Source organism: Acanthaster planci, linkage group LG03 (assembly GCF_054643075.1).
Source record: "Acanthaster planci isolate LZ-2023a linkage group LG03, COTS_SCS, whole genome shotgun sequence".
NCBI classification, from domain to species: Eukaryota; Metazoa; Echinodermata; class Asteroidea; order Valvatida; family Acanthasteridae; genus Acanthaster; species Acanthaster planci.
Genome location: NC_141779.1, coordinates 2,758,315 through 2,773,076, shown reverse-complemented (window position 1 = coordinate 2,773,076; position 14,762 = coordinate 2,758,315). Strand labels below are relative to the sequence as shown.

Genomic DNA, 14,762 nt, shown 5'->3' with positions numbered 1-14,762 from the left:
GGACATATAAAGGCTAGTGTCTCCGAGGAACTCACAATTGTTGAAAAGGAAACCGAGTGTTGGAACAAGTTCGAAAAGAAATTCAGCACCGGACTGGAAGGAACTTGTCGTAAACTTGAAGCAACTACAAGTAGGCCCCCTATAGTATACCGCATGTGCGTGCCGTTGTCAGCAGTGGAGACTGTACATGTAGTGTACTGTTGCAAGTGGTTGCCTTGGACAGAATTTCCTTCACGAAGACAAAACTCGAAGAAGTCAGTTCACAGGTTAGCCCTTTATTTTTTTCGTATCTCCAATACGTAGAGCTGCTTGTTTGGTACTTTTTTGTCGTGTTTCAAATAGTTTGGATTCTAAACTCACTTTGGAAATGAACTTTTGGAAAGAATTCCATATACGAAGTTCACTTTTTAGGAGAAATTTTTGCTCCAGGACAGATTTAAAAAGGGGCGACATTTATTTTTGGGGGATAGAGATGTGAAAGGGGGTTCAGTAACTTAGGGGGACAGGTTTAAAAAGAAGGGGCCCCACGCAATAAAACGGCAAAAAAGTGAGTCCTTTTGCCGTTCTTTTTTTCCCTACTATATCCTCTACCGTTTCCTCTTTCCTTCACTATCCCGTCCTATTATTTCTCCACAGTTTTCCTGTCATTAGTACAAGGATTATTACAGTTAGTATACACATTTAAGACATTTAATCCAAATTGTGTCGTAAAGGGGAAGCGAACCTGCAATGAAGAGAACTGTTAGATATAGAAATACAGCAGTCTAACTGACCACGCCACACGAGCGCTTGTTGCCGGAGAAAGTCGATATGTTCCATATAAAGTTACGGTTGAATTAAGGAGAGGTCAAGATGAGGTCAAGATGAATATTTAAAAAAATTAAATATTTATGAAACTGAATATGTAATTATTCACGAATATTTGTATAAATTAGAATATTTAAATATTAATAAATGTGGCTATCCGTTGTTAATATAAGTAGGTTGTGCCAAAGGAAATCAACTAGGTAAGGTACATGTCTGAGCACAATTGACTGTATGACGTGAGTTATCTCCGTACGTCGTATTATGTAAACCAAGAGAGAAAGAACAAGTAGAAATGCAGTCGGCCGTACGAAAGAAGGAATTTCAGTCCAATGCTGTATAAGAACTCAGGCTAGGTGGAGTGTTGCTTCATCCATTAGCAATACATGCACTATGAGCGAGAATTGGAGTCGCGCAATTGGTGAGAGAGGTGACTATCCACACCATACAGTGGAAGCGACCAGTTTGGGTTCTACCCGGCCGAATACATGTGGCGCTGCCGACATGCAGGAGTAGACCACTTCAATCAAATCCTTAAGGATGTTCTTCTCCTGTACAAGCCTACCCTCACATTTTAGAGCGCAGATAGCCACACAATAATCTAAAGACAGGTTTCAGCTCCCTTTTCCCCTTCCCTCTGTATAAATATAGAAAAAAACTCCTCCAACTGACAAGCACTCTCTAAAAGACTGAAATTTGCCCCTTTTTTCCTTCTAAACAAATTGTCCAACTTACAAACTGTCTGTAAAAGAAATTGGGCCCATTTTTCCTTCTAACCAAATCCTCCAACTTAAAAATTGTCGCAAAACACGCACTATTTTCCCCCAAGTAAAAATTGTACATGTACAGTAGGGCACATTGCGCGGCACCTCGTGAACTGTGTAGATCCATCCAGACAGATGACGGCCCTCTGCACTCCTTGTGTTGCGGATTCATGCATAAAATTACCTCAATGCTTGTGGCAGCCCAACCCCTTCCGGATATGATTCGGTTCATGCGCACACGTCGTGCGCATTCGCCATGTTCTTCAGAAGCAAAGATGGCCGCCTGTCGATGTAAACCTGGTCCATGTGTAGCTCCAAAAGTGTGCCCAAAACTCCACATTTCTGTCCTATGATGTTCAGCTCTTCAATGCCTATTGGAATCGTCTTCATTCAGCGATCAAAGTAAGGATACTTTTGTAGTAATTACGCGATATTACAGTGGACTTCGTATATGGAATTCTTCCCGAACTTTTGTCCTACACATTGAAAACGATAGCCTCAAAGCCAGTGCATTGGGATGACTTTAATTCTGTAAGGCTAGGACAAGAAGCCGCAAGAGCTGAAGTGGTCACAGTTGTGGCCCATTTTACAAGGAATACGAACGCTCAAAGAGGTAGGAAATTGTTTCTGACATTTTGATGAAGACTGCAGATTGTCAAAAATGTTAACATTCCAGCTAGAACAGGACGGTCAACTCGTTCATTACAGCATTGGTCAGTTTGACTTTTAATCGACTAATAGTAATAAGTAATATCGATACTAATCAACTGACCTAGCAAAGTGGACTAACTTGCCCAGGACAGGAGCTGATTCCATGTATGTTTTAGGGCAATGATTTGAAATGCTAATTTGTCGAAAATAAACTTGACCTTACAAAGGGAGATAGGAAAAAAGATTTGAATGCTGACAAGTATGTATATACAAATTTTGTCATTGGCATCAAAACGATATTCTTTCACAGAGAATCTTCTTCCAATGTACAATGAAGTGTTCATGATTTTAAGTGCTTTTTTCCCTAAATGTTGTTGGTAGTAAATGTGTGAAATTAACTAACTCTCCAAAGGAAACAGTTATAATGTTACATGTAGCTCTGTACATGTATACAGTTTATGTATACACACTCTCTAAAAAGAGAAATTTATGTGTCTAGAGAAAATTCAAGCCGGATAAGATGCTATCAATCAACTGCCGGATGAGATTATCCTCAAGTGTTGCACCGTTACAAGAAATGCTGGTTGAACTGTTTAGATAACCCAACATATTTTCGAGATCATTTTATAGCATAGACCTGCAGATACAGTTGATAGGCCAGTTTCTACTTGTTTTAGGTGCATTTGAAATTCTTTATGCAACTGTGATGGTGCATTTTTGGTATGGCCTCTGGGTGCTTTGGAGACGTCAGGTACGTTGAGTGCTTGGATGTGGTCTCTATATTCTTTTAGCTTCTCTGGCACAAAGGTTTTGACAGTTTTTTTCCAAAAAATGTAAAAAAATTTAAATAAGCTCCTGATGGAAAATGTCATTTTGACTGGGAAGTTGCCATAGCTACAGCTTACATTTCTAATGATATTGCCACATTTGTTATGGTACGCACTCATAATCGGATGGAATAAATCACTGACTTTTAATAGTAAGCTTCATTTGTAATCACTTGGAAGGTTGATGTTACCAAAACGATCCTGAGCATACCTTTGCTGCAAGGATGTAGATCTATATAGATGCATTCCTTCACCGAAAGTATTCGATAAAATGAAAGATATTGTAATAATGCTTGTAAAATTTAGTAGTCAGGGAAATGTAAAATTAAAGATCTAACTTTATGTAATCAAAAGTAAACATGACCACATTATTGTTTTCCAGATGCTTTTGGATGATTGCAGGTGCCTGTACCAGTTTGAACTATAAATCCCTGTGCATGGAATAACAAAATAATGTTAGGAAGAGGACTGACTAGATTTATGCCTACATGTACATCTCAACCCTTGTTTGTACTGAAGTATCAATGGCTTGGCTGTGCATTCCATTTTTATGACAATACTGGGATATTCAGACATACCGTAGCCTATATGAGTAGTAAGGAATGAAACAATGTTTTTCCATGAGAAGAAATCCTTTTTTGTCATAACTTTAAATCCTGTCACTTCAAATGGCATTCTTGTGGTTTAAAACAGGAAGTGTCCAGAATTCTTTTTATACCAAGTGCTGTATTCTAATGGACCGTGTAAATTGTTGGCATTGTTTAGTAAGATGAATGATCTCCTGCTACCAGTATTTGGTTTTGGTATCAAGTGTTGGCTACACTGTGATGCTAATGTGCCAGTCTTGGCTGAGGGCAGAGATGTTAAAGGAACACTCTCAAATCACGGGTCCTTGCCCAATGGAAACACGAGTCCATAAAAATCTCCATGGCAGTACTTTCAATTGATGTTTTCGGTTTTTGGAACCCATTTTCTTAACTTTCAGTGTGACTACTTCTGAGATCTTCTCGATTATGTATTTCTGGCAAAATGTTTATTATTCAAAAAGCAACAAGCAGGAGTTGTTAGGTTTGATCACAGTTTGGGTTAAATTTTCAAAAATTTACATTACATAATCTGTGTCATTCAAAGCAAATGGAACCACATAAAGGAAAGTCAATGTACTTCATTCTTTTTCCTGTTATTGTTAAGTTGCCTCATTTTGGAAGTTCATTTGTACATGTAGGTCAATCAAAGTCACTGTAAGAAATTGCTCGTATCATGACAACCAAATGCCAGCTCATCATAATGCATTCTGTTCTTAAAATGTTATTACCACTACTCCATGCAAATTCATCATCCATGTACTTAGATTAGCTTACTTCTAGCGCTTAGGGTTTGCATGGCTGCCATCTTGCAGGCCAAAGCTTTTATTTCACTTGGTATGCACAAAGGAGGTTTCCTGTGGAACAAAAGAACTGCCCTGCAAGATGACCACCATGTAAAGCCTGTGTAGAATTTATGCATGACTGCCATCTTGTGGAACCACTTGTGATTACTGGAGATTTTAACATTGATGTTGATATAATCCAAAACCTTGATTCTGTGCACTTCATTGAAATGCTTGAATGTACATGTATGAGCTTGCAGCAGCCAGCATGTCACGACTCCTACTCATGTATATGGCACACATTGGATCTAATAATCACCTGTTAGAGTCCATTATCCAGGGCATTTAAATCTTTGACCAGTTGCATGTATATTCTGATCATTCGTCAGTTTTGTGTAATATTCATTTTAATATAAGCCATGCGTGTGAAAGGAGTGTAGCAAAGTTGAGGTTATTGATTTGCTTCCTTAAGTTTAGGGATGACCTTTTCAGTTCAGAATTATGTAATGATGATTCAGCTCATGTTAATCCAGAGGATCTTGATGGCCTAGTTCAGTTGTAGAATGATATCTTGTGTACTGTTATTGACCACCATGCACCAATTAGGACTAAAACCCTTCTGGTTCGACCATGAGTACCTTGGTTTAATAATGACATCAAAATGGCCAAGTGAGAGAGAAGAACACTTGAAAGTCAGTGGTGTTTGACTAGGTCACAGCAAGATTTAGACTTGTTCAAATGCAAGAAAAATAATGTCACATTTTTAATGAATATTGCTCGTCAGGAATATTATACTGATTTTATAGAAGATAATAGTTCTGATCCAAGGAGGTTTTTTAAGGCCAATAGTTCTCTTTTCCTAAACAGGTTTCAGTTTTACCTTCACGTACTGATGATTTACAGCTTGCTAACTGTATGAGTGAATTTTTTTTGTCCAGAAAATTTTCAGTACGGTAGGTTAAAACTGCATTGTATGGATTGCTTGCCTACACATGACATGCCCATTTCCTCTGAACCGAGATTCATCCATTTTGACCGATTTTAGCCAATTTCTCCAAAGTTGTGTTCGTAAACTTGTGACTGGTTCCAGCAGGAAAACGTGCTTACTGGATCCAATTCCTACTTAACGATTGAATTCTCTTTTGCCATTCATTACAAGGCTGGTCAACATTTTGTTAAGTACCGCGTATTTTCCAGGAGGATTAAAATCAGTTGTTGTTCTTCCTCTTTTAAAAAAAGCCTGGACTCATTTATTTCAAGTAGGCTTGATTATTGTAACAGCATGCTTTATGGCTTACAGTTAGAACATAAAGTCAGAACTTGAATAGCCTGAGGGGAACTTCAAGGTGCTAACTTTGCAAAACCACAGTTTAACAATGTCTAGTTAAAAACACAGAGCATTATGTGTGTGTATCCCATCAAGCATACATGTATGCTAAATGCAGAAGCGACCCACAGGGAGGAAACATAGCCTATAGTATCAACATTTCATTCATCCCACACGCACCCTACAAAAGTATCCCAGGAGAAAATCCCAAGGGGAGGATTGTTCATTGACTACCCAACGTCGCTTCATTTCCCTGGCGCAAGTTCTGGCAGAAAATATTATTCCCATGGAGGAGAGGTGGACCCCGGCATAGCGATACAAAGACATCTCAGGCCATGTAAACTGTGGATGAGGCAGATGGTGCACTCCTAGCTTTCCATATTGCTAGTCTTGGCCCAAAGATTGAGTGCTTTGCACTTAGGTTCAAGTGAGGACTGTGAGCGTGCCCTAAAGTAAAACACCCGAGGAGAATAGCTGACCACATCAACATAGTTTGCTGGAATTGCACTGTATTGAAGTATTTGTTGACACATACAAAACTCGTCCATATGAATCATATCATTAATACCAACACGAATGAGTAAAATGGGGGGGGGGCAGTAGTGCGCCTTGTTGATAATATGTTGCACACATCCCCAAACGGGCACTGCGTTTGCCTCACCAACTAACAGTGATGTCCAAATTAAGCTGGCCTGCTGCCCTACAGACCATGGAGTCTCCAATGGTCAGTATGTGACCTACAGAGGTACCAGGTAGTGAGGGCAAAAATGGAGGAAAAAGAAAACTTGGCTGAAGGAACCAAAATATTCAATGTGGGGGGTTCCATAGATGGACTCACAGGAATCGAGTGAATATGAGTGGTAACTCTGTTAAAGTACCCATGATTTGTGATCCCTTTGGGATTGGTCAGAATCCTGCCTTTAGTTATCTGCAATCCTGTATACCAGGCAAGATATGGGGCAGAGGGGTACCCCCCTTATCTGTCCAATCCCTGTACACACTCTAGACTATTGTTACCTAACACATCCCCCCTAGAAGTCTGTAAAGAATTCCTGAGATTCTGATCAAACAATGACCAACACAAAGGTGGTGGGGGGGTTCTCTCCGTCCCATATCTTGCTTCAAATGCAATCCTGGACCAAATAGTTGGAACACCTTGTGAGAAGCGCAGTGAAAATATCCCCCTCTCCCCTATTCAATGTTGCGGTCATTTATTTGACCAAGATTAAGCCCAGCTTACCCAATGAAAACAACATCGACAGGGGGCGAGGGGGAGGCATGTTCCAACGAGATTTGTCCAGGATTGTCTCTAAAAAGTCCGCCTAATCCTAATAGGGAGTGCGTACATCCCGCACTTAAAAAATGCTGCACATGCACGCATGATAACAACTGGAGCGGTACACCACCTCAACTGAAAAAACATCGTTTTTCTTTCTCTTTCACGGTTCACCGTTGCAATGTTTCATCTGAAACTCAACCAGAAAGTGAAAAGAGCTCAGACAGAATTGTGTACTCCTCATGTAACCATAAAGCCCGTCAGGCCGAATAAAGTACATTTAGAACTGATGTCTCACATTTACTGTCCATTCCAGCTGTGAGGAATTTTACTCTTGGATAGCGCAGATATTGACAGGTGCCAAATACAGTCGTTCCTGACATACATGTAGATATTGCTGGTTGCCAATATCCATTCTATCAGTGAATGAAATGTTAAATTAACAGATCAAAAATTGGCATGATACAATTGCTGTAGGCCTACTTGTCTTTCACTTTGTTCATTGAGAATGCAGTGGCATACATGTACAGGGTAACTGGTGCTAAATTTCTGGCGTAGGAGGGGGCAACTGGGGGTGCACATATTTTTTCAAGGGGGCACCACCAGAAAATAAGCTGCAGCTACATTACAAAGGACACTGTTCAAAGATTTCAAATGGGGGGCACTGGGGGAGGGGGTTATAGCATCCGAACATGCCCCCCCTCCTGTAGTTACGCCACTGTGAGACTGACAGGAAATGTTCCAATTTGAGAAGTTGTATTAATGTCAGTTACTCTCTTTATTGTAGATAATGCCATATGGTATGTTCACGTCCATCTGGTTTCCCACGGTTCCGACAGAGATTGGATGATTCAACATCATGTCATTCTTTTCTGCTGGTCATTTGCTGGAGACTATAGAAGGTGAGATGGACAGTGCTTCTGTTGCAACATGGATTCACTTTTTCATATTTAGTCTCTGGTTTTGATGAAAATTAGTTTTTACCTGGGGGGAGGGGGTTGAGAGGTGTTTCAGCAGAACCAAAGTCAAATGACAGATGGCTGAGGTCACTCAATAAAGATTGTCCCAATGCCACAAACCTCAACCTCAACTATCCTCACTCCGTCATCAGTCAGAGGACTGAGGGATGTAAGGGTTAATAGGGACTTACGAGACATCGTGAGCTTGATGCTGGGAGGGGTGTTTACAAAGGTCACATACATATGTAGTTGTAAGTCTTTCTCATCTTTATTCATGTGATTTATTCATAAAATCTTTTGCTAAGTCAAGTATAAAGAGTCAGTAGCACTTTAATGACTAACTATTAAAGTAAAACTCTGTTTTACTTTAATAGTTAGTCATCAAAGTGCTACTGATTCTTTATATTTGTATTCTACCTGACTGATACAGCTACCCACCACTAAATCAAGTTAAATGCATGTACCAAAATGACATACACTGTATATACATGTATTGTAAATTATGGCTAGAACACACTAATTAGAAGTGTAATGTACATGTACGTCAGCTGTTTACATGATGTCAAAATATATTCAGAAAGGGTACTCACTTGGAGTTGTACATTGAACCATGTTTCCATAGTACCAGCTCACTGAGTAAAGATTTGATGAATACTGCCCTCTTATGTTGGAATTTGGCCAATTTGATCACTCCCAAGAGTCCAGCGATAGTGATCTTGACAGCAATGGCTTTGACACAGCATCTGAAGGTGAAGAGGCGCCAGAGTTCACCCAGGGATTGGTGGATCAAACAACCAGGGAGGGGGAATCGGTCATCTTTGTCTGTACAATCGCTGGCCACCCCAAACCGGATGTGAATTGGTTCAGGAATAAGTTGGCCATTGGGAAACACGAAGACTTCACCATCGCTGTGAGCAGAGACAGGTAAGTCATTATCTTTTTTTGCTTTTTTGGTTAATGTGTATCATCCAAAATCATAACTTCGTCTGATGTCATTCTGTTTGTAACTAAAGAAGTTAGGAGAAAATTTTAATTTTTTAATGCTCAAGAGATATAGCTTGATTGTTTTGGCTTCATTTTTCTCATTAAAAAAATATTCATGAATTATGCCTGAGTTATTTAATATCAGTAGGTGATCCACTGATAATATTCAGATAACTCAGTATTATGCAGACTCCATAAAGACTAATGAAAGCCATGTTTGATTCAATATTTCGTTCTTTATTCAGAACATCTTCAGGAATGAGATAAGCCATGCAGTTGTAACCTTATAACATGAGTCAGAGGGGGAGTAATTGGCCAATCATAATATTGAGTTATTTAATATGTTCTTTATGTTTATTTCACAATGGATGAAGAGACTGCAATTTGCATAACACTACTGATATGAAATGGTTCTCATTTAAAAATTGACTTTATTCAGAATACATGCATGCACAAAAATAAATGATTTGTTAACTGTAATTTGATTAAAGTTTGATTGTTATTCCCAGAGCGAGAAGTTACCTTACCTTTCCAATGCATGAGTGATGGAGGAACCATCAAAATAAGTTGAATACCAATGGTCACCGCGAAAAATGTACTCCTCCATTCAGAATTTGTTGTGGCTCTGTGCCAGTAATCAGTAAAACATACCGGTATTCCTTCACGTTTTAGCATTTCCTGACATTCATTTAACGCTTAGCATTTCTTTTTTCTTGAATGACACTTCTTAATTCAAGATAACCTCACTTCCCATCGTTATATCATTCTGGTTATTTGTTTTCATTTTCAGTTTCAATTACTTTGCCATACAAACAACTTCCTGTTTCCTGTTCACTCCAAAGGTATTTAAGTACATGTTGGTGTACTTATCATATGTTTATTAGTTTAGATACCTCAGGCCAAATATCATCCGATTAAGATCATCTATGTTTGTTCCTTGTCATTCCCTGAAGGATGTGAATTCCTTGAGATGAGCATTAATATCCGATGAAGGTTAAATTGTATTATTGAGTTGAAGAACATCAGATGACAAATTAGGCCTTGTGTGAAGGCCAGGGTAAGAAATAGTTTAATAGTGTGAGGGGACATTTTCAAAGCAACTTTTGTTTATTTCATGTTGTCTGCACATTTTCTCGAAATTCTAGCAAAGTCAAAAGCACCAACAGAAAGGACAGTTTGATTTTTTTTTTAATGACCAGTAAAACTAATGACACATCCCAATTTTTCTTCGTGGAATTCTGGATGAAAAACCAAAAAATCAAGACTTAACATTGGTTGATTGTAGGATTTACATGTTTGTACATGTAGATGTTCAGTTGAAAGAAAAATTATTATAAATAGAGCTGAAAATAAACTTCCATACCTGCTTGGTAAATGTGTGGGTTTTACTTGTTGTCGGGTCGTTCTTCAAGACTTAAGTCCAATTTCTGTCAATATTTTATTTCATTGTACATCACTCACATACCCTGGGGATTGCGATTCCAATCTACAGTGTACATGTAGGTCTGGCAATTGTTGAATAAATTATCTCCTAAGTTGTTGGACTTGGCATCCATATTAATTGGAGCTCTAGAGTTGCCAATTAGAGGAGGCAAACAGGTCAGAGAATACTGGGAGAATGGTGTGTCAGCGGAGAGGTCGAAGAAAGCTGTAAATAATACAGGTCTTGGAATCTATGCGGTACATCACAGCTTTGTACTGGATACGAATGGTTTATGTCAAAATGTCTGAAATGGTTTGTTAGTTACAATAGTAGCCCTGCATTTGTGTATCAAATATTTTGACTGATGAAAGGATATTTCAAAGGAATTTTTTTTCATTCTGAGAATTTGAGCATTTTTCTCTGAAAAACTGCACATCGCTAGTGTTTACAATCAAAATATTAAAAGCTAGCCAATCAACTACCAGTACAGTATATAAAAGCCCTTGTGACCTGAAAGTACAATTTACTGACAGTGACAAATTTATTGTCTTTACTTTCTCAGAAAACAAATTTTTAAATGGATGATAATATTTATGGCAGTGTCCTCTATTTGTAAACGTATGTATATTCTTGTTATGTCGAAGATCTAGATTTTATAAATGAAGACAAGTGTTGTTTGATCATTCACATGACATTTCTGAGTAAATGGCCAAGTAATTCTCCCAGGAATCATAGAATCATGAAGGCTATCTTTGACGTAGTTCTTTTGGGATTAACGAGCAGAGTGACCCATATTGGAATGTGTTTGTGGGATTGGTATCGGATATAATGAGCCGACATTACGCCCATCGGCCACAGAACAGTTACTGTATCCAGCTTTAATTAAATACCAGCTCCCTCTTTCATGCTGTACATCTTCAAGTGGGTATCCCGCAGGGTAAGTAATGTGACTGGTATTTTTCCACACGAGGCGAAGTGCTTTGCAGTAGTATCGTTTTTCGAAATTTGTGAAGAGCAGGATGCAGTACCAACACGTACATCTCTGCTCCTGTAAGTTTTTCGCTACCGTAAAATGGCACCGATGGTAGAAAGATCTGTGTTAATCATATTTCAGTGTCAGATTTTCAGGATCCAATTAATCCATTCTCAGTTGAAATGCCTTTTGATAATAGTAATAATAACTTGTAAATGCGCACATATCCGCCCTATTGGGTGTTCAAGGCACAGCAAACCTTAAGATAAACAAATCATGGAAAGTAATACAAACAATCAAACTAAGTCCTTGAGACTTTGTGTCGTTAGAAGGGTTTTGAGTAGTGATTCCAATTTAGTGGTACAAGGACAAGATCTAAGGTGAAGTGGTAGAGAGTTCCAGGTGTGTGGAGCTGCCACAGAAAAGGACCTGTCACCCAGGGATGCCAAGACTTGGGTTCCTTGTGAAGTAGCATGTTGCTGGATCCTAGATGTCTTGTAGGAGTGTGAATTTGAAGTAGATCAGAAATGTAGGTTGGAGCTCAGCCGTTGAGTGCAGATTGACATGAGAATTTGATTGGGAATGATTGACGTCTTGGCAGACCAGTTTTAAGGAATTAAGGTCTTTGAAGACATCCTATCTAAATCCCCTCTTCAAGTTCCCATTACATTTCCCAAATATTTAAAGTCTTGAGATTTCCCATCTGTTCTGATCAAGCTCGTATTACATTTTACCGCTGCAAAAAGACTCTACTTTGCTGGGCATAATTTCCATTTTCAGTGACATAAATTGTAGATTATCAGTGTTAAACTGCTCATTGGATTAAGTTTTAATCAAGAGATTTGTATTTTGACCAAGGACCTTATTTCAGGAATTCAAACTACAAAGCACAACATTTATCATATATGCCTTCAACTCCATAATTCATACCTGTTTTAGACAAAAACGTTTGTACTTTAAAAACCATAATACATTTCAACACCTTGAATTCCATCCATCAGCATGTATATACATGTACATATACATGCAGTTGATCTTTTTTAATCTTGGAATTCCTAGCCGGGCCATCTGGTCTGGAGAATTCTTCCAGGTCATCTCTCCAAAAAAGTGCCCTTGGATGTCCTGGTGCTTTCAACAGTGTGATATTAATTTGGGCATGTCTTTGGAGGCCTTCCGTTATCGCATTCGGTACCAGTTCATTGATTTTTATCCAGTAAATTACAGGGGCAAAATCCTCAACAAGTCTATGGCTGTCTTCCGAATTCTGTTCAATTAGAAACTGTTTGTCCCTACCTTAAAATGGCCAAAGTATGCAGCAAGGATCAAGTGAAGGTCCTACTGGAACCTGTCAGCTAATAATGTAAATTTCTAGCGGGCAATAGATGCAGTTGCCGTTAGTGAAATGTTGCAGATGTATTCAACTCCATCTAGAGATATTAAACTCTCCCAGTCTGTCATCCCTTGTAGCATCAAGATGGAGATTGGAGCATTTGACAGACTCGCGCTGAGATCAGAATAATTTTTATTTTAATCAAGACAAACTAAAAGAATAGTTTCAATGGGTAATTGGTACACCTAAGGCTTCTGAAATGTACAGGATTACATCTATCAAACTTTGAAAGAGACTGAAATGCTCAGTGAAATCAGTGGCATATCTGGGGGGACGCACCCTCCCCAGATGCCCGTGCTTCCCCAGTGGTCCCCTGCATTTAAAATCTGTCAAAAATCTCTGTTGAAATGTAGCTGCAGCTTATTTTCTTGTAGTGCTCCCTTGACAAAATGTGTGCACCCCCTGCCCCCGCCCCCCACATTAGCCCCTGTTCAATATACAGGTTTGTAGGAGAATGTTATTAGAGAATGGAGGAATGGTCTGTTAACATATTTTTTATATTGGCCACAGGCCGCTTAAATTCAATTTCTTAGTTTTTGTATCAAATCTTCCCATAGTGATGAATGGCCGAAGCAACAGTAGGAATGAGTTTGTTTACACACTTAGCCTTGGCAGGATTTCCCATCTGCCTGTTACTCTCCCAGATAAGTCATCAATTTGTATCCACTTGACCTCCATAAAATTTGTTGCTCTTGAAAGTGCCCTTTCAGACACCAACTGATGAATGGTCACAGGGTCAGTTACGACATTCCACTTACAATGGGTGATGATGAGTGAATATCATCTTTTCAATTTCTGGACAGAGGACCGGACTTTTCACATGGTCTTTTTACTTTAATTGAATTTGTAGCTTGTGGAAGCAACAAAACACAACTTCAGAGTGTGTTTGGGGTGTAAAGGAATTGTGAAGGAAGGAGAGACTTTGTGTTTGGCACCAGGAAAACCAAATTTGGTAACTTGTTGGTGTGGTGGTTCTTGTCCTGTTTTGCCTGCACCTTGGATGACAGCTTATTAGCCCTTCTAAACCTACCCCTCATTAATAGCCCACCCCTGGATGATATTGTCATGTATTTGGTAAAGAAGCCAGTCTTTATGAATCACTTCTGAAAGGTACTCCCCCTTCTGCCATCTCTCTATCTCCTTCAAGACCCATATGATTAGCTAAAGCTAGACAGTCACATTGAACCACTCAGAGACACCCCAAGAGTACAGTAATCAGGAAGGACTAATCTGTTGTACAACCATCAAGACTAATCTCAACAGGCTCTATCTAGTTGATCTTGTGAGCCACATCATTGATAGGAGAAACCCAGCAACCCACCCCCTCACACCTATCAAAAAGCTAATCTGGTTAGGCTGTACCCAGTCAGTCACTGTTAACATGCTGTTAGCCACTTCATGTGCCCCCCCACTCACTTCACACCCTTCAAGGCTAATTGGATTACCCAGTCACTGGGTACAATTCCCAAAGCAATACCCAACACCAAAATTCTGCCTAATGAACATCAACCCGAAAATGTAAGGTATTCTGTATGGTGAAAGTACTTGGCATGATCATTTCTTTATGGGTACCATTTAAATTCAGAGTGACCATTACCAGGGAGGATGTCCAAGTCTGACCTAGACATGACCCTGGTGGTGTTATCTGCTTTGAGTTTAAGGGTACTCAACGGCAGATTTTTCTTAAAGGACATACATGTAGTCTTCACCTGACAATTTTATTTCCCTGAAGGAGGCAGTGGACAAACCATGTTGGAAGTGATGAGTGATCTTTCTTTTTGTCATTGCTTGAAGTGATTTTAAGTGATTACTTTCTGTTTGTCCAGACTGTTCCTTTTTGTATCAGAGAAGTTGGGAAGGAATTTTAATTAAATGACCATGTGATGACTGTACAAATGATTTCAAAAAGACAGCACACCCTCCGGAAATGTAGGCAGACTGAATTAGTCGATAGTCTTTGTCCTACATGTAGCTCTATGGTTGATGTTTATTACCACTTTGTATGCCAAGTGAAT

At 39.2% G+C, this 14,762-nt stretch overlaps 1 protein-coding gene across 3 annotated transcripts in view; it reads left to right on the top strand.

Annotated features, from left to right (window-relative positions):
* The first annotated feature begins 7,812 nt into the window (after positions 1–7,812).
* Positions 7,813–14,762, top strand: part of LOC110985333 (protein Obscurin-like) — a 56,166-nt gene continuing 49,216 nt past the window's right edge. For 2 of the 3 annotated variants that reach the window (XM_022246297.2, XM_087134530.1), the window contains exons 1-2: positions 7,813–7,920; positions 8,676–8,901. In XM_022246297.2, the coding sequence (XP_022101989.2) occupies positions 7,878–7,920; positions 8,676–8,901 (269 nt within the window). In that variant the 5' untranslated portion in view covers positions 7,813–7,877. The remainder of the gene's footprint in view (positions 7,921–8,675; positions 8,902–14,762) is intronic. The other variant, XM_087134531.1, reaches the window with a different exon arrangement.